Source organism: Jaculus jaculus, chromosome 8, assembly GCF_020740685.1.
Source record: "Jaculus jaculus isolate mJacJac1 chromosome 8, mJacJac1.mat.Y.cur, whole genome shotgun sequence".
In the NCBI taxonomy this organism is placed as follows: Eukaryota; Metazoa; Chordata; class Mammalia; order Rodentia; family Dipodidae; genus Jaculus; species Jaculus jaculus.
This window is the reverse complement of record NC_059109.1, coordinates 56,952,783-56,972,853: the sequence shown is the minus strand read 5'-3', so window position 1 is coordinate 56,972,853 and position 20,071 is coordinate 56,952,783. Positions and strand designations below refer to the sequence as shown.

Sequence of the window (20,071 nt, the reverse complement as noted above, 5' to 3'; positions counted from 1 at the left end):
CCTCTAAACTTTGGCGTGCTACTTGGGCAAATGTCTTAGGGTTGGCTGCCACACCAAAGTAGTCCTCGGATTGGAATGACAAGCTGAGACTCCCCACTGGTGCTTCCCTAGCCAGGAAAATAGAGAAGTTGGGGGGGGGGTGTATGAGGGGTGAGACATACCTGCGAAATGTCCTCAGCTCTCAAACTCTTAATGGGGGGTGGAGGGTGCGATTAAGAATAGCAGAGGCCTGGAGGGATGGCTTAGCGGTTAAGGTGTTTGCCTGCAGAACCCGGCACGGTGGCGCATGCCTTTAATCCCAACACTCGGGAGGCAGAGGTGGGAGCATCACTGAGAGTTCGAGGCCACCTTGAGACTACATAGTAATTCCAGGTCAGCCTGAGCTAGTGTGAGACCCTACCTCGGGGGAAAAAAAAAAAAGCAAAAAGTTATGACAACAGATATGCAGGTTTCCAGAACTCAGTGGAAGTGGGGTAAGGTGGTCATATGAAGCTTGATGGAAGACAATGGCCCAGCTGGGTGAAGTGGGCTTGGAGCAGCTGGTGGCCACCAAACAGAAGGTGCAGCTCACTGCACAAGGGCATCACTTCACGTTGGCGTACGTGAGTGGAAAAGCCAGGAAGTCATCTAGATTCCCACGCTGAAAGCTCTCTAGCTGTGCAGGCCACTTCATTGGCACGATTCCTGCCATCCACCACCAGTTTGCCCAGATTGTATAGAAAGCAGGACAGTAGGCCATCCCTTTGGAGTCACAGAAGCAAAGAACTTGTTCAGCAGAAGAGTTACCTATTTTAAGGGTAGCATCAGTCAGTTACCTTGTAAATAATTCATAATTCCAGGTTGTATTATATTACACCAGTTATTCAATAATGTCTCAAAAACAGGGGAGGAGGGTTGGTGGAGACACCAAATCCAGGGCTAGGTTCTATGCAGTGGAGTGGGAAGGGGATCCTCGGAGGACTGGCCTTGAGGACTGAGGTGGGCCACAGGAACTAGTCAAAATGGTCAGGCTCCAAACACGGAAGGTTCTACCGAGGGAAGGCTGGGGAGAGGCCTATAGGGGGTTATGTGCATGCTGGCCTGAGGCATTGGGGCTGGTGAGGTAGGAGGTGAAGAACAGTTTAGACCTGCAAGGTCCTCACCAGCAGGTGGATTAAGAAAGAGTATTAGTCTTGGGCCAGCTCCCACTGACACCTGGGCCCGGGGAGGGCCTTTTGCTCAGAGGAGCTTTCCTCACCAATGTCCAACCCCGATTCCTACAAACCAGTTCTCTCTCCTTTGTCTTCTCCACAGCCCCATCCTGGCAACATGGACCAGGAAAGTGAGGAACAGCAGCAATTCCGAAACATTTTTAAGCAGATAGCAGGCGATGTAAGTCTCCCACTGTAAGGATCCCACAGGGCTTATGTCTCCTGGCAAACTGCTCAAATGACCACTTGGTTTTGTATGGCTTGTTTTCCATTTTATTTATTTGAGAGAGAAGGAAAGAGTTGATAGAGAATGAGTACGCCAGGGCCTCCAGCGGGTGCAAACAAACTCCAGACCCATATGCCACCTTGCGCATCTGGCTTACATGGGTCCTGGGCAATCGAACCTGGGTCCTTTGGCTTTTCAGGCAAGTGTCTTCACAGCTAAGCCATGTCTCCAGTCCTTGTATGCCTTATTTTTGTTTTGGTGGAACAGGATATGTGTGTGCAGAAAACCAAAAATTCTTGAGTTCTGGAGTGAGATGACTGGGTGGCTCAGAGCCTTCTGAGCAGATGAGAGCACAGCACCGGCCTCGTCTTCCTCACATGAACTCCAGCTGGCCACGTTGGAACAGCTCCAACCAGGGCCTCCTGTGAGACAGCTGGGCTGTTTGGCAGCCTCTGCTCCAAGCTCAACTCTTTTCCCTTCCTCCTCAGGATATGGAAATCTGTGCGGATGAACTCAAGAATGTCCTTAACACTGTGGTGAACAAGCGTGAGCAACTCTCACCAGATGTGGGGGATGGGCAGGGAGCCCAGGTACCTGAAAGCAGCTCTTTACTCTTTTCATTCCCCCCAGACAAGGACCTGAAGACACAAGGGTTCACCCTGGAGTCTTGCCGGAGCATGATTGCTCTCATGGATGTATCCTTCCTGCCACTCCTGCAGGTTCCCACAAAGACATTAGGGGTGGCCAGTCAGGCAGGAGGCCCAGTTCTGAAGATCCCGACTCGAACGTCCTAATACCGTCCGGCAGAGGTTGCTCGGGAAGGGTCATAGCTACCTCCTATCCCCAGCTCTTACCTCAGGCCTGAAATCCTGTCTGGGATTCTGCTCAAGCAAGGAGAGCTCTTAGGGGACAGGCTCCATGGGCTGTAGAGCTAGCAGGAATAGGGACAGAAGGAGGAATGGGGAGTCCAGGCAGAGGCTTTGGGTGGTGCCACTTTCCCTGCAAAGTCCCCTAGATGCCTCCTCCCAGCCCAGGGAATTTTGCTGTGTGCCTGTAGCCCTGACATCACTCTAGACAGATGGCTCTGGAAGGCTGAACCTGCAAGAGTTCCATCACCTCTGGAAGAAGATCAAGTCCTGGCAGGTGGGATCAAAATGGACAAATAAAGGAGAGGGTTGATTTGGGGATTTTAATGGTATGTGACTTCAGTCCCCAAATTTTCCTTTTCCAGAAAATCTTCAAGCACTATGACACAGACCATTCTGGCACCATCAACAGTTACGAGATGCGAAATGCAGTCAATGACGCAGGTGCTGGGAGGAGGGGGCGGCCGGCCCGCTGACAGGAGGGAGGGCGACTAGGCTAATAAGGTCCCGGTAGAGAGCAAAGGCGGCAAAACAGAATGCAGGCCTAAGCACGCGCCCGCTGCCCCTCTGTCCCCCACCCGCACAGGGTTCCACCTCAACAGCCAGCTCTACGACATCATCACCATGCGGTACGCAGACAAGCACATGAACATTGACTTTGACAGCTTCATCTGCTGCTTTGTCAGGATGGAGGGCATGTTCAGTAAGTGGGCTCTTCAGCTCTCGAGTCCCTCAGCTGGGGCAGTAGGAATTGCAAGGTTGCACCCTAACTTCTGTAGGCCAGAAAAGGATGGCTAAAGGCGGTTGCTGGCGATACTCTGCTTACAGATAATCTGTGCTGAAGGACAGCATTAGCACCAGGGCTGCTGCTGCTTTTTTTTTTTTTTTTTCCTCAAGGTAGGGTCTCACTCTATCCTAGGCTGACCTGGAATTCATTATGTAGTCTCAAGGTGGCTTCCTAAGTGCTAGGATTAAAGGTGTGCACCACCACTCTTCGCTGGTCTTTTTTTTTTTTTTTTTTTTTTTTTGAGGTAGGGTCTTGCTCTAGCCCAGGCTGACCAGGAATTCACTATGTAGTCTCAGGGTGGCCTCGAACTCACAGTGATCCTCCTACCTCTGCCTCCCGAGTGCTGGGATTAAAGGTGTGCACCACCACGCCTGGCCAGGGTCATCTTAAGGTACATTACAAAGCTAGGTTTGATAGTGCATACCTGTAACCCCAACACTCAGGTGGCAATGCATGGAGATATTCAAGGCCAGCCTGGGCTACACAGTGAGGCTCTCTATCTGGCAAAGGGAGGGAAAAGGCAGGCTATAGCAAAGAGTCCGTAACTGGCCTTTTGGCCTGTGCATTCTCATGCAGGAGCTTTTAATGCATTTGACAAGGATGGAGATGGTATCATCAAACTCAACGTTCTAGAGGTACAGCACGTTCCCCTGCACTGTAAAATTCAAGGTGGAGGAGGGATGAGCTCAGGCTGGGATCATGAGAGGGGGACCTGGTGGGGAACATGGTGTGTGGGACACAGTGATGGAAAGCTCCAGAAAAGCCTCAGCTTTCAAAACATCCTTTCCTAGAAAAGACACAGTAAACAGGCTGCTTCCTCAAAACTCTCTCTCTACTTGTCCCTTTTCCAACCTAGTGAGATCTCTAGGGTGATGGGCCTCTCTTTTCTTGTCTTCTGATTAATCTTGAGAGTCTCTCTTTCAGTGGCTGCAGCTCACCATGTATGCTTGAACCAGGCTGGCCTCAAGCAGGATCACTCAGGATTCCAACTTTACAACAGAGCTAGAGCCATTTACTTCAAAAAGCCCAGAAGCTACACGCCCATCAGGCCCCAGGTGCTGCCCGGTCTCGTTCCTTCTCCCATTTGCCCATGATGTCTTGATGCCTAATCCCATGCTTGGGAGAAAGAACTCTGTTCCTTTGCCCCACCAAGGCAAGAGTCGGCCTCAGCTCTAAGCAACGCCCCAGGCTGCGCTGGGCTGTCTGCAGAAGCACGTACCACAGGCACTTGGTGTGGGCTCAGCGCTTGCTTTATGTTCTTGCACACGGACAGCAACCAAACCTGAACTTGGTTCTGCCTGTTTTAGGATGGGTCAGCTCTGGGGTAAACTGGGTGGAACAGGGCTGAATACTTTGGGTTGTCCAACTCAAGGTTTGCTGCACTCTGAAAACAAGGCATGTGTACCTAAATAAAGGCATGTGCACTACTGGTTCCTGTTTGTTTTCTCACATTACTCAGCCGCAGCAGAATGGAAATGTGTTTTGAACATATACTCACCTGTCACTACAGAAAGCTTAGTTTTAGCCTATGGCCATAGTGTCCCGAACACACCTGATCTTGTCAGGTACACAGGGGAGAGGAAGCCCAGCTTCAGAACAGAACAATGGGAAATACACGTACACAAAAATCTTGAGCCCCACTTAAATCACACCTACTGCTATTTCTTTTGTTTTGGCTTTTTGAGGTAGGTTCTCACTCTTGCCCAGGATGACCTGGAATTCACTATATAGTCTCAGGGTGGCCTTTAACTCATGATGACCCTCCTACCTCTGCCTCCTGAGTGCTGGGATTAAAGGTGTGCACCACCACGCCCAACTATTTTTTGAGTATAACAATCTGTGAGATCAAATACATTTCCAAGATATATAGGAAAGTGAAATAGCTGCTGGTGTATACAACTATGTAACCTGTAACAGGAAGGGCGAGTGACTGGAGGGCGGTGCAGAAGAAATGCAGTTATTAAACCTTGCTCCTCTGCACACTGACTTGTCATAGCACATTACACAAAACCTTGAGTACAGCTGTCTGTCAACTGTCTCCCGATCATGGGGCCTGTGACAATCTGTAAGCATTCGCTTTTCTACCCAGTTTCCTCCCGCTTCTTTATGCCTACAATGTGCAGACAAAGCATCAAAACTAAACAACCAATTAGTAAAAGTACTTTATTTTCCTCTTGTATTTGCTTTATATCTTGCTTTACAAAGTTATGAAGTTCACAGCTTTATACCAAAATGTAAAAGGCTAGGCTCTTTGTTTATAAACACTTTTCAGTCAAGTGTTGCCTGACTTTTCTTCTAACCCATATTCAATTATTTAGGAAAAAAAAAAAAATCAGATGCTGGAGCAGCTCTAGGACATCTACTTCTCTTTAACAGCCTTTCCTTCTTGACCCCTCTGCCTCCCACTCATTTCGGCTACTACCTTAAGGTCACAGCAGATCTGGAAGCTTTAGTCACATGTCCCAGCAGAGCTGTGCTAGGACACACTGCGTTGGAGGTGGAGCTAGAGCTTACTATCTGCTAGCAGCAGGTCTGGTTTACATGAGAACTCGTATCCGTCTGCAGATGGAAGTGAGTATAGCCAAAGCACCTCCGCCGTCGCGGTTTCCTACCCATCAGGCCCCTTCTCTTGAGCCCCGAAGGTCCTAATGCAGCGGGGAGGAAACCACTATTTTACAAATACGCAGGCATGGCCTTACAGTAGTTCTAAGAACGGTGTGTTAGGTAACAGAAACAAAGTTGGTGAATGAGCATACACAAATTACAGTTATTTAGGTAAACCAGAAAATACTGTTCTGATCCCATCTCACAATGATACTCCAATCTCTTCTCCAATGAATTCTCTTCCAAAACAAAAATTAACTTGCAATTCCTCTAAGAGTACACCTATGGCCTCCAAGTTAGCCACATGCCAAGTCACCAAAGTTGTCCACTAGGTAGTCTACCAGGAAAACAAAACTAAACTTTTGTTAGGCAACCACTTAAATAGCAATATTATTTCCTTCATATAAATTTTATGTAGTTCATGAGCTCAAACTCTCAACTGCTAGCTCTTCTGAGAGAAAAACATTCCCCCCCCCATAGCAGGAGTGTAGTGGCAAGTAATGACTTTTTCACAAACTTAAGTAATGTCAGGTCAAGAAAATCATTTGCTTCTTATTAACATTGCTAATAATCAAGCAATGGGTATGCCAAAATGTTTTGAACTGGATTAAAAACTTCCCACAAAAAAACTGACAGTGACTGATATTTGACCAGAACAAATTGTCATTGAAAACATTTGCACATAAAAGGATTTGTTTTAAGGTTTTCTTGGCTTTGAGCTGTTACACCAGGCACAAATAATCAAAATGATATTTTAAAATGACCTTCACTACTCAGAAGAAAGGTTCTGCTTTTGGCAGGTTATTGGACAGTTTCCTTCCTTCAGCTAATAACAGCACAGATCCTGAGCCATGGCCCTTCTGTGAAGGGGAGGGGAGGCTAAGATCTGTGAATGCATTGTACACGACTTGAAAAGCAGCCACGAAGTTCAAAATAGCTTTCAGGATGCTTGCCGGTAAGAACCCTAAGGAGCCAAGATACTTACGGTTCTTTTATTTCTCAACAGAGCACCAGGGCACTTCACTCTGAACATTAACTTGGTATTAAAAAGGAGTTCACATGTTCTTAAAAATACACACACACATATTACTGCCACTGCTTCAAAAAACTGTTTGTGAAATGAGGGGGGAAAAAGTGTGATGCTCACATGTATGCATAGGAACTTTCATACATGTAGACACAGAGGCAGATAGATGAACATGGTTCTACCAAGTTAAATCCAAATCATACTTTTACTGATCTAATCAGTCTATAATTCTCTCAAAAGTTCCCCACAACTGTTTACCACCTCACATTCTTCCTTTCCTGCTGTACAAATGCTCTACCACTCTTATCACTTCAGATCCTTGGGAACAAGGCACCAGAACACCAGAGTACTTGTGGCTTTCTTGGCATACTGTACAGTCAATGTGAAAAATGAAAAGACTTCAGCCCAAAGAATAATGCCAGGTTTAGCAATAAACCCAAATGGAGTTTGTTGGGAAATCACAATTCCCAGACTCACAGAAGAGCATGGCTTCTGGTCACCCTTTACAATCTCACAAAAACAGCATGAATATACCTATTAACAAGATCTTCTCCATTCTCTGCATCATGCAATGTGGATCTCCTCACATCTAAGCCATATGGTTAACACAAAAGTCTTCCCACTCAAAAGGACACAGTAAATAGCATCCATCATCTAACATGAGATCTTATAGTACTTCCTAATATTTGCTGGATCCAGTAAGAACTACTGGAACAAAGGACATACTTAGTCTTCCATACACTCTCAGGGTAGAGCTAGCTGGAAGGGAGGCCTTCAGTACATGTGTGTGCACTGACAGGGTCAGGGACAAATCCGGATGCTGTGATCCAAGTAACAGTAAACATCTAGGTATGTACTATGTGACCCTCCCCTTGTGACCACCTGCTCTGTCTCTGAAGAATCTGGAATTTTGAGAGTCCAGGAAGAGAAGATTAGGAAGTAACACTTGTATAGTTTTACTGTTAAGAGTCCAGAGAAAACCCAAGAACAAAGTAATCCCACTAAGGCTGGGTTGACTTGGGTGATCACAATGGACAGGTTGTCTTTCCCAGCCCCATACTGCTCTCTACTTTCCCAGCTGGCAGGGGAGTGAAGGCAGAGAGACTCAGGCTTCAGTCCCTAACAACTGTATCCAGGTGCTTTATTTTAACTCCTCTATCTGGGGGTACTGAAGCTGGGTAGAAAGCATCCTGTGTGCCATTGCTCTAAGCACAGCTGGACAGTGGGAGAGATACTAGACAGCAATGGAGCAAACTAAAAGCATTCCAAGCCACACAAGACTTGAAGAGTCAGAAGCTAGGAAGGGAGAGAAAGGCACGCCTCCAGCTCAAGCAGCCCAACATACCTATAGCAACAAGTGCCTGGCCTACCCAGAAAGCTGAAAGGAAGACATCCCATTGAGCACTCCAGCAAACCTGTACACAAGTTCACTCTAAGGACTTATTATGGGATTTGTCTGAGTTCTAAAACACAACAAGCAAAGCAGCCAGTCCAGCTGTTTATCAAAACCCTACCATGTGCCTGTTCACATTTACAGCAGCTCTGTCCATCTACAAAGCAGGTTGATAGTGAAACACACAGTACATAACTGTTAAGAAACAAAACTACTTGCTTTCATTTTAAATACCCAGTTATTACAAAAGGAGAAATTGAAACATACCCTGAAAATCCAGTCCAAACCATCAGAAGAACATACAGTACAAATCACAAACAACAAATCAGTAAAATGCAAGTGTGAGCAGGGTCAAACTGGGTAATGAATAAAAACCTGGACCTTGAATAAACATCAAGACAATGCTAGCAGCATACATCACTACATGTCGTGCTGTCCCAGGAGTACGGCTCCTTCAAATCTGTTTTCACTCTCCAGTACAAACTTGAAATACAACCTATCACTCTATAGAGCTGCCCAGATTTTTGCTCGTGGTGGGACTGGCTTATAGCCACTCTCTCCTTTCCTACTTTAATGTGGAAGGGAAGAGTTGCCTGCAGAAGAGGCCAACATGAAAATAGTTTACTAATGACTTCCCAACATGGGAGGCAAAAAAACTTCATGAATCAATTTTGCTGTCATCTTCAGCATGCCGTTCAATGTGTCCTGCAGCGTCCTAGGACAAAGACAGAAGGACTGTGAGAGACAAACAGGATGGAAGTAAAAGGCAAGGAGAATCATAAGGGACCTATATAGCAAGGCAGTCGGACACTAACACTTTGCTAACTGACAGGAAACTATGCATTTAAAAGAGATGAGTTCTTGGGCTGGAGAGATGGCTTAGTGGTTAAGGTGCTTGCCAGTGAAGCCTAAGGATCCACGTTTGACTCTCCAGATCCCACATAAGCCAGATACACAAAAGTGACGCAAATGCAAGTTTACACATGCCCACTGGGTGGCACAAGCGTCTGGAGTTCAACTTCAGTGGCCGAGGCCCTAGTATGCCAATCTCTCTCCCCTACCCCTCGCTCTCTAAACATAAAAATAGAAAAAATGAGTTCTGGGGCTGGGGAGATGGCTTGTGCTTGCTGCAAAGCCAAAGGATCCAGGTTAGATTCCTCAGGACACACGTAAACTAGATGCACAAAGTTGCATGTGTGTCTGGAGACTGTTTGCAGCAGCTGGAGGTCCTGGCATACCCTTCTCTCTATTTCTCTCTCAAATAAATGAATTAAAAAAAAAAAGATGAAATCTCAGGCTATAGAGCTGGCTTAGTGGTTAAGACACTTACCAGTGAAGCCTAAAGACACAGGTTCAATTCCTCAGTGCCCATATAATCCAGATGCACAAAGTTATACATGCATCTGGAGTTTGTTTGCAGTGGTTAGAGGACCTGGCATGCCCATTCTCTCTCTCTCTCTGCCTTTTTCTCTTAAACAAACAAATTTAAGAAAAGAAAAAAAATATATATATATGGAGGGCTAGAGAGATGGCTCAGAGGTTAGGGTGCTTGCCTGCAAAGCCTAACAACCCAGGGGTTCAACTCCCCAGTACCCACATAAAGCAGATGCACAAAGTGGCATATGCATCTGGAGTTTGTAGTGGCTGGAAGCCTTGATGTACCCATGCTCTTTGTTTCTCTTCTCTCTATCTCTCTCTGCTGACAAATAAATACAAATATTATTATTAAAAAAAAAAAGCTGGTCATGGTGGTGCATGCCTTTAATTCCAGCACTCGGGAGGAAGAGGTAGGAGGATTGCCATGAGTTCAAGGCCACCCTGAGACGACAGAGTGAATTTCCAGGCCAGCCTGGACTAGTGTAAGACCCCATCTCAAAAAACAAACAAACAAAAAACAAGCAAACAAACAAAAAAAGGGGGGCTGGAGAGATGGCTTAATGGTTAAGTGCTTGCCTGTGAAGCCAGTTTGAAGCTTGACTCCCCACGTAAGCCAGATGCACAAGGTGGGGCATGCACCTGGAGTTCATCTGCAGTGGCTGGAGGCCCTGAAACACCCATTGTCTCTCCCTCTCTCTGTTCTCAAATAAATAAATAAAAATAAACAAAAACAATTTTTTAAATATGAGTTCTCAGCACAAAAGCATGGTTTGAAAGAGCTGAAAAAAAAATAGTCCAAATTCTTTTCCATAAATTTTGGGTCTTTTTTTTTTTGAGGTAGGGTTTCACTCTACCCTCTACCCTAGGCTTACCTGGAACTCACAGCAAGCCTCTGGAGTACTGGGGTTAAAGGTATCCACCACCACACCCGGCTTAATCATATATATTTTTAAAATTATCTTACACTCCTGGCCTAAACATTGTTTTATTATCCCCAAAGTCCCTGAATGCCACAAAAGACTCTAGGCCTTCCCTATTTATTGCAATACTGAGTATTTCTGAACATTGATTCAGTGGTCATTTCTATGAGCAGTCCATTAACCCCAGGTTGACCTTGAATCCCTTGGAGGTACCTGCTTGGATCCTTTCCTAGCAGTGAAAAATGCATCACAATTCTTCCAGCGACATTTGAGGGTCTGAAAGTTCGGGTTAGTGTGGTCAGTCAGCAAATGTTGCTTTAAATGCTCTACAACACCAAATATCAGCGTGCAACCATGCCACTGTAACAAGAGAAAAAGGAATTACGTGAAGAAAAGTAGTAAAAACAGACAACACTCTCCTCCACAAGAACCCATACAAAATAAATTTAAAAGAAAAAAGTCCTCCCCGGGTCCCCCCCCCCCAAAAAAAACCAAAGTGCAGTTAACATGGGCAAAAGATCATCCTGTGCTATTATTTTGTTGTTGTTGTTGTTGTTCATTTTTATTTATTTATTTCAGTGTGACAGAGAGAGAATGGGCACACCAGGGCTTCCAGACACTACTAACGAACTTCAGATGCGTGCGACCCCTTGTGCATCTGGCTAACGTGGGTCCTGGGGAATCAAGCCTTGAACCGAGGTCCTTAGGCTTCACAGGCAAGCGCTTAACCGCTAAGCCATCTCTACAGCCCTGTGCTATTATTTTGATCCTGTAAGAATCATAGAAACAAAAGGTAGGGCCCTTGGAGCTGGGTATGGTGGTTTATGTCCATAATTTCAGAATATTGAGGTAGGAGGAGTGCTGTGAGCAAGGCCAGCCTGGGGTACACTGTGTGAGTCACTGTCTGAAAAAACAAGGGAGAGGGACTCAATTGTAAAAAGTACTTGCTTGCAAAGCCTGAAAGATTGAATTTGATGCCCTAGTGCCCACATAAAGCCAGATGTAGGGAGTGGCACATGCATCTGCAGTTTGGTTGCTATGGCAAGAAACCCTGGCACATGCCACCCTACCCCTTATTTGCAAATAAATAAAAATGTTTTTTTTTTTAAAAAAAGGTAAGTCCTCTATTATTTAATTTATGCTTGGATACAAAATATAACAAAGGCAGAGGCAACCAAGTTAATTATAAAATAGAAAAGACTGGAAAGTCAGTGACATTTCAGTATTTTGAAAGGCAAAGCACTACAGCAGCCATTTCATCTTGTTAGATAAGGAAAAGGCTAGCAAATGTCTACAGATGAAGCTCCATAAATCCAGCTTACATCACATTCTTTATCTTGCCATCATAAAATCAAATTTCTATATTCCTTCATCTATTACAAAAGCAAATAGCTTTCCTGCAACACTGAAAACGGGCATGCTTAGCAATCCTGAGAACTCAAATCCTATAAACTCAAAATTAAAAACATCTGATAAGCCAGGAGTGGTGATGCACACCTTTAGTCCCAGCACTCAGGAAGCTGAGGTAAGAGGATCACCATGAGTTTGAGGCCAGCCTGGGCTACAGTGACTCTGCCTTGAAAACAAATAGACAACTACATGGGGAAAAAAAACCACCTGGTAAACTACAAAACTATAGAAGCCTGGCTTGGTGGTATTTGCCTGTAATTCCAGCATTTGGGAGATGGAGAAAGGAGGATCAGGAGTTAAAGGTCAGCCTTGGCTATATAATGAGTTTGGAAGCCATTCTAGGCTACAAAGGACCATTAAAAGCACAACAAGAGCTGGAGAGATGGCTTAGCGGTTAAGCGCTTGCCTCTGAAGCCTAAGGACCCCGGTTCGAGGCTCGGTTCCCCAGGTCCCAAGTTAGCCAGATGCACAAGGGGGCACACGCGTCTGGAGTTCATTTGCAGAGGCTGGCGTGCCCATTCTCTCTCCCTCTATCTGTCTTTCTCTCTGTGTTTGTTGCTCTCAAATAAATAAATAAATAAATAAATAAAGCACAACAAGGGATGGGCTGGAAAGATAAGGACCCCAGTTTGAGGCTCAATTCTCCAGGACCCACATAAGCCAGATGCACAAGGCGGCACATGCATCTGGGGTTCATTTGCAGTGGCTGGAGGTCCTGGCGCAGCCATTCCCCACCCACCTCCCTCTCTGCCTGTTGTTCTCAAATAAATAAAAGTAAACAAAAATATTAAAACAAAAAAACAAGGGCTGAAGTGATGGTTCAGAAGTTAAGGCACTTGCCTACAGAGCCCAAGGATATGGGTGCAATTCCCCAATACCCATGTAAAGCCAGATGCACAAGATGCCACATGCATCTGGAATTTGTTTGCAGCGGCTGCAGGCCCGGTGTACCCATTCTCTGTCTGTATGTATATATATATATATATACTTATACACATGCCTCTTTTGCTCTATTAAAAAAAAAAAAAAAACAAGGAGCCAGGTGTGGCAGCACACACCTTTAATCCCAGCATTTGAGAGGCAGAGGCAAGAGGATTGCTGTGAGTTCGAGGCCACCCTGAGACAACATAGTGAAATCCAGGTCAGCCTGACCTAGAGCAAAACCCTACCTCAAAAAACCAAAAACCAAAACAAAACAAAGCCCAAAAAAACTATTTGCCATGGAAATGTGACTAAAAATTCACAATGTTTAGCACTTGAATCAAATCTTTCATTTACCTACTCAAAAAATAAATAAATAAATTACAACTTGGAAGCTGGGTATGGTGGTGCACACCTTTAATTCCAGTACTTGGGAGGCAGTGGTAGGGGGATCACTGTGAGCTTGAGGCCAACCTGAGACCCTACCTTGAAAAAAAATATTACATCTTTACTTCTAAATGTGATTCAGGTTCACATATTATTTAAAAGAATAGCCGAGCATGATGGTACACACCTTTAATGCCAGCACTTGAGAGGCAAAGGTAGGAGGATCACTGTGAGCTCAAGCCTACCTTGAAACTATGTAGTAAATTCCAGGTCAGCCTCCCCAGCACTAGAATTACCACTGTATCCAGATTTCATGTGGGTGCTGGGAATTTTATTTCAGGTCCTCATGCTTACATGACTAAGTTTTAAGGTTAATTGTTATCTCTTAACCCCAAATAAAAACCACACAATTCAGTGCAGTGAGCTGAAGTCGCCAACAAGGCAGGCTGGGGAGATGGCTCAGCTGTGGAGGGCACTTGTATCCCTGCAAAGCCTGCTGGCCTGGATGAGATTTCCAAGTATCAATGTAAACGCCAGATGCACAAAGTGGTGCATGTGCCTGGAGTCTACTTGCAGTGGCAGTTGGCCCTGGTACACCCATTCTTTCTGTTTATAAATAAATGAAACCGCTGGGCGTGGTGGCGCACGCCTTTAGTCCCAGCACTCGGGAGGCAGAGGTAGGAGGATCACCGTGAGTTCGAGGCCACCCTGAGACTCCATAGTGATTTCCAGGTCAGCCTGAGCTAGAGTGAGACCCTACCTTGAAAAACCAAAATAAATAAATAAATAAATGAAAGCAACAAGGAAACAAAGCCAGTAACTACTTAAAATCCCTGAGAAGTAGATATAGAGAGGGGATAAGCAAGTTACCAAAACAAGCACCTCTAAATGTACTTCATACATTTCTAACTTGGTTTATATTTTTCTTTTCTTTTCTTTTTTTTTTGGGGGGGGGGGGGTTGAGGTAGGGTCTAACTTTAGCCCAGGCTGACCTGGAGTTCACTTTGGAGTCTCAGGCTGGTTGTGAACTCATAGTGACTCTCCTACCAATAAAGGCATGTGCTACCATACCCAGCTGGACTTTTCAAGATAGGGTCTATCCTAGGCTGTCCTAGAACTCACTCTGTAGCTCCAGTTGGCCTCAAACACAGTGAGCCACCTATCTCTGCCTCCTAAGTACTGGGATTAAAGGCATGTGCCACCATGCCTGGCATGGTTCATGTTTTTCTAAACATGTGCTAATTTGACAACAAGCCACCCAGGAGAGGATATACCTCAATGGTAGAGCATTTGCCTATCATGTGAAGCCCCAGGTACTAAAATACCTAGCACTGCAAAAAATAAATAAAGGGGAAAGTGCGCGGGGGGGGGGATTTCCGTGGGATTTTTTTTATAATCATGGAAAATGCTAATAAAAATTTTTTAAAAATAAATAAATAAATAAATACAAACAACAAAAAACAAAAATCTAACCTAGATTTCTGAAAACAATATTTAAAAAATACTTCACATCTAATTTTAAAGCACTTTTTAATAAGGAGCTATAAAGTATAAAGCATTTTATAAATGATTCTATAACAAATTAGCCTAGGGCTGAGCAACTTCTAAGTCTGCAGACAAACATTGTGCTGCTTACCCAACAGCGGTAATTCTGCATCAGATTTAGCCTCACAGCCTGGATACTGCCATCATAACAACCTGTGTAAATCTGGGGAAAAGAGGTTTATATTATGAGACCAAAGCATACACACAGAAACTAAAATAAAACATCCTCAATATAAGTGTGTAAAGAAACACACAAGCCAAACAGACTTCAGGGTACTAGAATGGTAAAGTATTTTCTAATGTTACGGTCAACAACCCTCAGAGGGCCACTTTTGTGACTATAGCTCACAGCAAGGCCACCAAGGCTGTGAGGCCCAACTCGTTCTTTATTGAGATAGTTCTGGCTTCTAACTGGTGTTGTTTCATTGCAAGAAAAGGTTTTACTATTCAAAGCATGAAAATATACATCCAAGATCAACTCATAATTATTGTTCATACCCATGTATTAATGCTACTCTCACTTTTGGTTACAGAAGCTTGTCTTTTCAGAAGGCGGTGACCACTATGATTATTCAAAAGGTACCATAATGTTAGGAAGAACAGACAGAGGAGTGCTAAGCACTGAAAAACCTCTATCACACCTTCCAAGGCTCAGGGCCCATTGGAGAAGAGGTGGCAGGAAGAATGTAAGAGCCAAAGGAAGGAGAGGACTCCTTACAATGCACTCTTCCAGACACAAAATGACCTGGACATTCATGACCTTGCGGTGCCTGGCACTACCTACACAACACCCTCATAATAGGAGGAAAAGATGATGACATAAAAAAAAAGAGACTAATGGATATGGGGAGAGGATATAATGGAGAGTGGAGTTATAAAGAGGAAAATGGGGGGAATTATGGTTTATTACCTATAATTATGGAAGTTGTCAATAATAAAAAAAAAATTTAACTTGGCAAGGATAAATCAGTTGGCTATAACCATATGCCATACTGGCCAGATCTTGTGATTTTATTCCAGTGTTCTGCTTAGGGCATGGCTCTGGAAAAAGTACCAGTTTTGTGAGTTTTTTTTCAGCATCTTAAATATAGCTGGTACTAATTTCCACTATAATTATTTTAGCTATTAGTAGAAATGGAATATTCAACATTGTTGCTGAGTTACTTCTCACTACTATGACAAGAAATAAGCATTCATTAATGAAGCATGTCAGAAACAATGTTGGTAAGATGTCACTTTGGGAAGTAGTAAGTAGTAACGGTTATATCACTATGTAGAATTTTAAGTAAACACATTCAAAAATAAACATGACATGGCAAATAACACTCACCATGCTTTTGTGTATGGTCATACACATGATCATGTCTTTGTGTCCTCCATAAACTTGCAGTCGATCATGGGACTTAGAAGAAAAAAAGAAAATTAAGTACCACTCCAGGGAAGAGTTGATAAGTACACAAATGTCTTTAAGATCAAAGTTTCCAACCTAAAATCACTAGGAGAACTGGAGAGGTATGAAGAGATAGGGATGTTCTCCAAAAAACAAATAGCATTAAAAGTTAAAGGCTGGCCAGGTATGGTGGCACAGGCCTTTAATCCCAGCACTTGGGAGAATGAGATAGGAGGATTGCTGTAAGTCTGAAGCCAGCCTGGACTAGAGAGTAAGTCCCAGGTCAGCCTGAGCTAGAGTGAAACCCAAGCTCAAAAAAACTATTAAAAAAAAAAAAAAGTTCAAAGTTGGGGCTGGAGAAATTGCCCAGCGGTTAAAAGCACTTGTTTGCAAAGCCTGATGGCCCAGATTCAATTCCCCAGTACCCACATAAAGCCAGATGCACAGAGTGGCACATGTGCCTGGATTTTGTTTGCAGTGGCAAAAGGCCCTAGCGCACCCATATTCTCCCTCTCTCTCTTATAAATAAATAAAAATATTAGGGGCTAGAGAGATGATTCAGTAGTTAAAGGCACTTACTTGCTTGCAAGACCTGCCAGCCTGGGTTCAATTTCCCGCCACCCATGCAAAGCTGTTTGGGCATTTGTTTGCAGCAGCAAGAGACCCTGAGCATGTGCACACATATAAAAACCCAAGTAAGGAAAAAAAAATCATGGTTAGTTTTAAATTTTTAATAGTTTTATTTATTGATGTGCATATGGGTACACAAGAGCCTCATGCTACAAACAAAATCCAGATGCATGTGTCATTTTTTGCATCTGGCTTTATGTGGGTACCGGGCCAGCAAGCTTTGCAAGCAAGCACCTTTAACTGCTAAGCAATCTGCAGCCCCATGCCAGGTGTGACATTTGTGAGGCAGAGCCATTATTTTAGTTTTTCTGCTTGCACGCTGGCCAGGGCCAGCCATTTCATGATTATCTTGAATGCTTACGAAAGTGCAGATTGTTGGGCTCCACCCCAGGCTTACTGCATCAATAATCAATGCCAAAGGCAAACAATCTTCCCAAATCATTCAAACAAAATAGACTGGGTGTAAACTCTACCTGTAATTCATAGACACGAACAAATTTGTCCAGGCAAGCAGTCACCATCACTTTTCCTAGGATATTCACCACAGTCACTGCATGATTGTGACCTTTATAGATGCGCACAAGCTCACCAGTCTACATTGAAAGAGAGGCAAAAGGCAACGGTTACAAGACTTGATTTTTTTACTTTTTTGAGGTAGGATCTCACTCTAGCCCAGGCTGACCTGGCCCTAACTCTATAGTCCCAGGTGGGCCTCAAACTCAGTGATCCTCCTATCTCTGCCCCCAAGTGCTGGGATTAAAATACATGCCTGGCTAGACTTGATTAGTTTTTTTTTTTAAGGTATGGTCTTGCTTTAGTCAAAGATGACCTGGAATTTACTACATAAACTCAGGTTGGCCTCAAACTCACTGTGATCAACCTACCTCTGCCTCCCAAGTGCTGGGATTAAAGGCTTGCACCACCACGCCTGGCTTGATTTTTTAAATATTTTAATTTATTTGAGAGAGAATGAGTGGGTTAGAGCCTCTAGCCACTGCAAACAAACTCCAAATGCATGTGCTACCTTGTGCATCTGGCTTACATGGATTCTGGGGAGCTGAACCTGAGTCCTTCAGCTTTGCAGGCAAGTGCCTTAACTGCTAAGCCATCTCTCCAGCTCTAAACTTGATTTTTATTTATTGATTGATTTATTTGGGGGGAGGAGGAAGGGAGACAAAGAGAGAAAATGGGTACATCAGGGCTTCTGGCCACTACACTCCATAGGCATATACCATCATGTGCAGTTGGCTTATGTGGGTACTAGGGAATCAAACATGAGTCCTTACGCTTTGCTGGCAAGTTCCCTAACCACCAAGCCATGTCTCCAGCCCCCCAGACTTGATTTTCAAGACTCTTTTCTACTTTTAAGATTTAGGATTCTATAATTCTGGGAGGAAAAATTACAATACTACCTATAAACATGTAGATATTCTAATTTTAACAGCTAAAGGACTCACTTCCACAGGATTTATTCTCTTTACTAGTAATTTAAAATCTATTCTCATAGAGAGAACCAAACATTAAAGATAGGTAAGGGGCACAATTCTATCTGAACTTTATAGTTTTTGAAGTACAGGTTGAGTATCTGTAATCCAAAAATCTGAAATACAAAATTCTGCCAGGCATAGTGGTCTACACCTTTAATTCCAAGCACTTGGGAGGCAGAGGTGGGAGGATCACTATGAGTTCAAGGCCAGCCTGGGCTACAGTGACACTCTACTTTAAAATATATAATTTATTGAGATGGGGAGGGCATATGATGGAGAATGGAATTTCAAAGGGGAACATGGGGGGAGGGAGGGTATTACCATGGGGTATTTTTTATAATCATGGAAGATGTTTAAAAAAATTGAGAAAAAAATGAATAAAATAAAATACATAATTTTGTATTAGATTTGTGTCCCATTTCTAAGATATATCTCAACACACACATTCAAATCTGAAATGTGATACTTGGGCTGCAAGGCCACTGAGAAATCCTGCTGGAACTGAACTGATAACCTCCTCCATGTAGACCAGCTGACAGGAAGCTGGAAGAAGCCATTCTGCATGCAGATCAATGAAAGAGAAATCACCGGTGAAGATATTCAACAGCGGACACTGAAAGCCTTTTATTTTGCCAGCCAGGCCAACAGACGTGCAATAGTGGCAGGTCTGTCATGGTGGAAACCAACTGCCTTCCAATTGGACTGGAGGCCCATTCCATGGGAGGGAATACATCCCTGATACTGAGAACCTAAAACAGTGGTAGTCATGAGCCATAGGGGTATAACGTCTGCTACTGTCTGGCTAAATGCATATACTATGCTAATCAAACTGCCCAGTAAGTACTTCTCTTAATATTCATCCCCATATATTAATGCTACTCTCACTTTTGGTAGAGCATCTTCTCTTTTCAGATGGCAGTGACCTTGGGATGACTCAAAAGGCATCATAGTGCTGGAAAGAAGCAACCAGAGTGCTCAGTACTGCAATATCTCTATCACACCTTCCAAGGCTCAGGGTCTAATGCAGAAGAGGTGGCAGAAAGAATGTAAGAGCCAAAGGAAGGGTAGGACTCCTTACAACGTGCTCCTCCAGATGCAAAACGGTCTGCATATCCATGACCTCACAGTGCCTGACACTACCTACACAAGACCATCATAATAGAAGATCATGACATCAAAATAAAAGAGTGAACTAATAAAAAATAAATAAAAGAGTGATTGAGAGGGGAAGGGATATGATGGAGAGTTTCAAAGGGGAAAGTGGGGGGGGGGCATTGCCATGGGATATTGTTTATAATCATGAAAGTTGTTAATAAAAAATAAATAAAAACATTAGCAAAATTAATAAAAAGTAGCTATGGAGCTAAATAGAGCATTCTCAAAGGAAGAAATACGAATGGCATATAAGCATCTAAAAAAATGTTCTATGTCACTATTCATCAGGGAAATGCAGATTAAAACTACACTGAGATTCCATCTCACTCCTGTCAGACTGGCCACCATCATGAAAACAAATGATCATAAATGTTGGCGGGGATGTGGAAAAAGAGGAACCCTTCTACACTGCTGGTGGGAATGCAATCTGGTCCAGCCATTGTGGAAAACAGTGTGGAGGTTCCTAAAACAGCTAAAGATTGATCTACCATATGACCCAGCTATAGCACTCCTAGGCATATATCCGAAGGAATCATCTCATTTCCTTAGAAGTACGTGCTCAACCATGTTTATTGATGCTCAATTTATAATAGCTGGGAAATGGAACCAGCCTAGATGTCCCTCAACTGATGAATGGATAATGAAGATGTGGCACATTTATACAATGGAGTTCTACTCAGCAGTAAAGAAAAATGAAGTTATGAAATTTGCAGAAAAATGGATGGACCTGGAAAGGATTATACTGAGTGAGGTAAC

General features: G+C 43.8%; 2 protein-coding genes across 8 annotated transcripts in view; one reads left to right on the top strand and one right to left on the bottom strand.

Moving 5' to 3' along the window:
* Window positions 1–4,405, top strand: part of Capn3 (calpain 3) — a 69,591-nt gene extending 65,186 nt beyond the window's left edge. For all 5 annotated transcript variants that reach the window (XM_045156430.1, XM_045156427.1, XM_045156428.1 and 2 more), the window contains 8 exons: window positions 1,294–1,371; window positions 1,905–1,962; window positions 2,047–2,111; window positions 2,491–2,559; window positions 2,648–2,726; window positions 2,869–2,985; window positions 3,646–3,704; window positions 3,994–4,405. In XM_045156430.1, the coding sequence (XP_045012365.1) occupies window positions 1,294–1,371; window positions 1,905–1,962; window positions 2,047–2,111; window positions 2,491–2,559; window positions 2,648–2,726; window positions 2,869–2,985; window positions 3,646–3,704; window positions 3,994–4,020 (552 nt within the window). In that variant the 3' untranslated portion in view covers window positions 4,021–4,405. The remainder of the gene's footprint in view (window positions 1–1,293; window positions 1,372–1,904; window positions 1,963–2,046; window positions 2,112–2,490; window positions 2,560–2,647; window positions 2,727–2,868; window positions 2,986–3,645; window positions 3,705–3,993) is intronic.
* An 813-nt stretch (window positions 4,406–5,218) lies between these two features.
* Window positions 5,219–20,071, bottom strand: part of Znf106 (zinc finger protein 106) — a 93,700-nt gene continuing 78,847 nt past the window's right edge. For all 3 annotated transcript variants that reach the window (XM_045157596.1, XM_045157598.1, XM_045157597.1), the window contains 5 exons: window positions 17,147–17,266; window positions 15,984–16,055; window positions 14,745–14,816; window positions 10,604–10,750; window positions 5,219–8,808 (listed from right to left, as the gene is read on the bottom strand). In XM_045157596.1, the coding sequence (XP_045013531.1) occupies window positions 8,752–8,808; window positions 10,604–10,750; window positions 14,745–14,816; window positions 15,984–16,055; window positions 17,147–17,266 (468 nt within the window). In that variant the 3' untranslated portion in view covers window positions 5,219–8,751. The remainder of the gene's footprint in view (window positions 8,809–10,603; window positions 10,751–14,744; window positions 14,817–15,983; window positions 16,056–17,146; window positions 17,267–20,071) is intronic.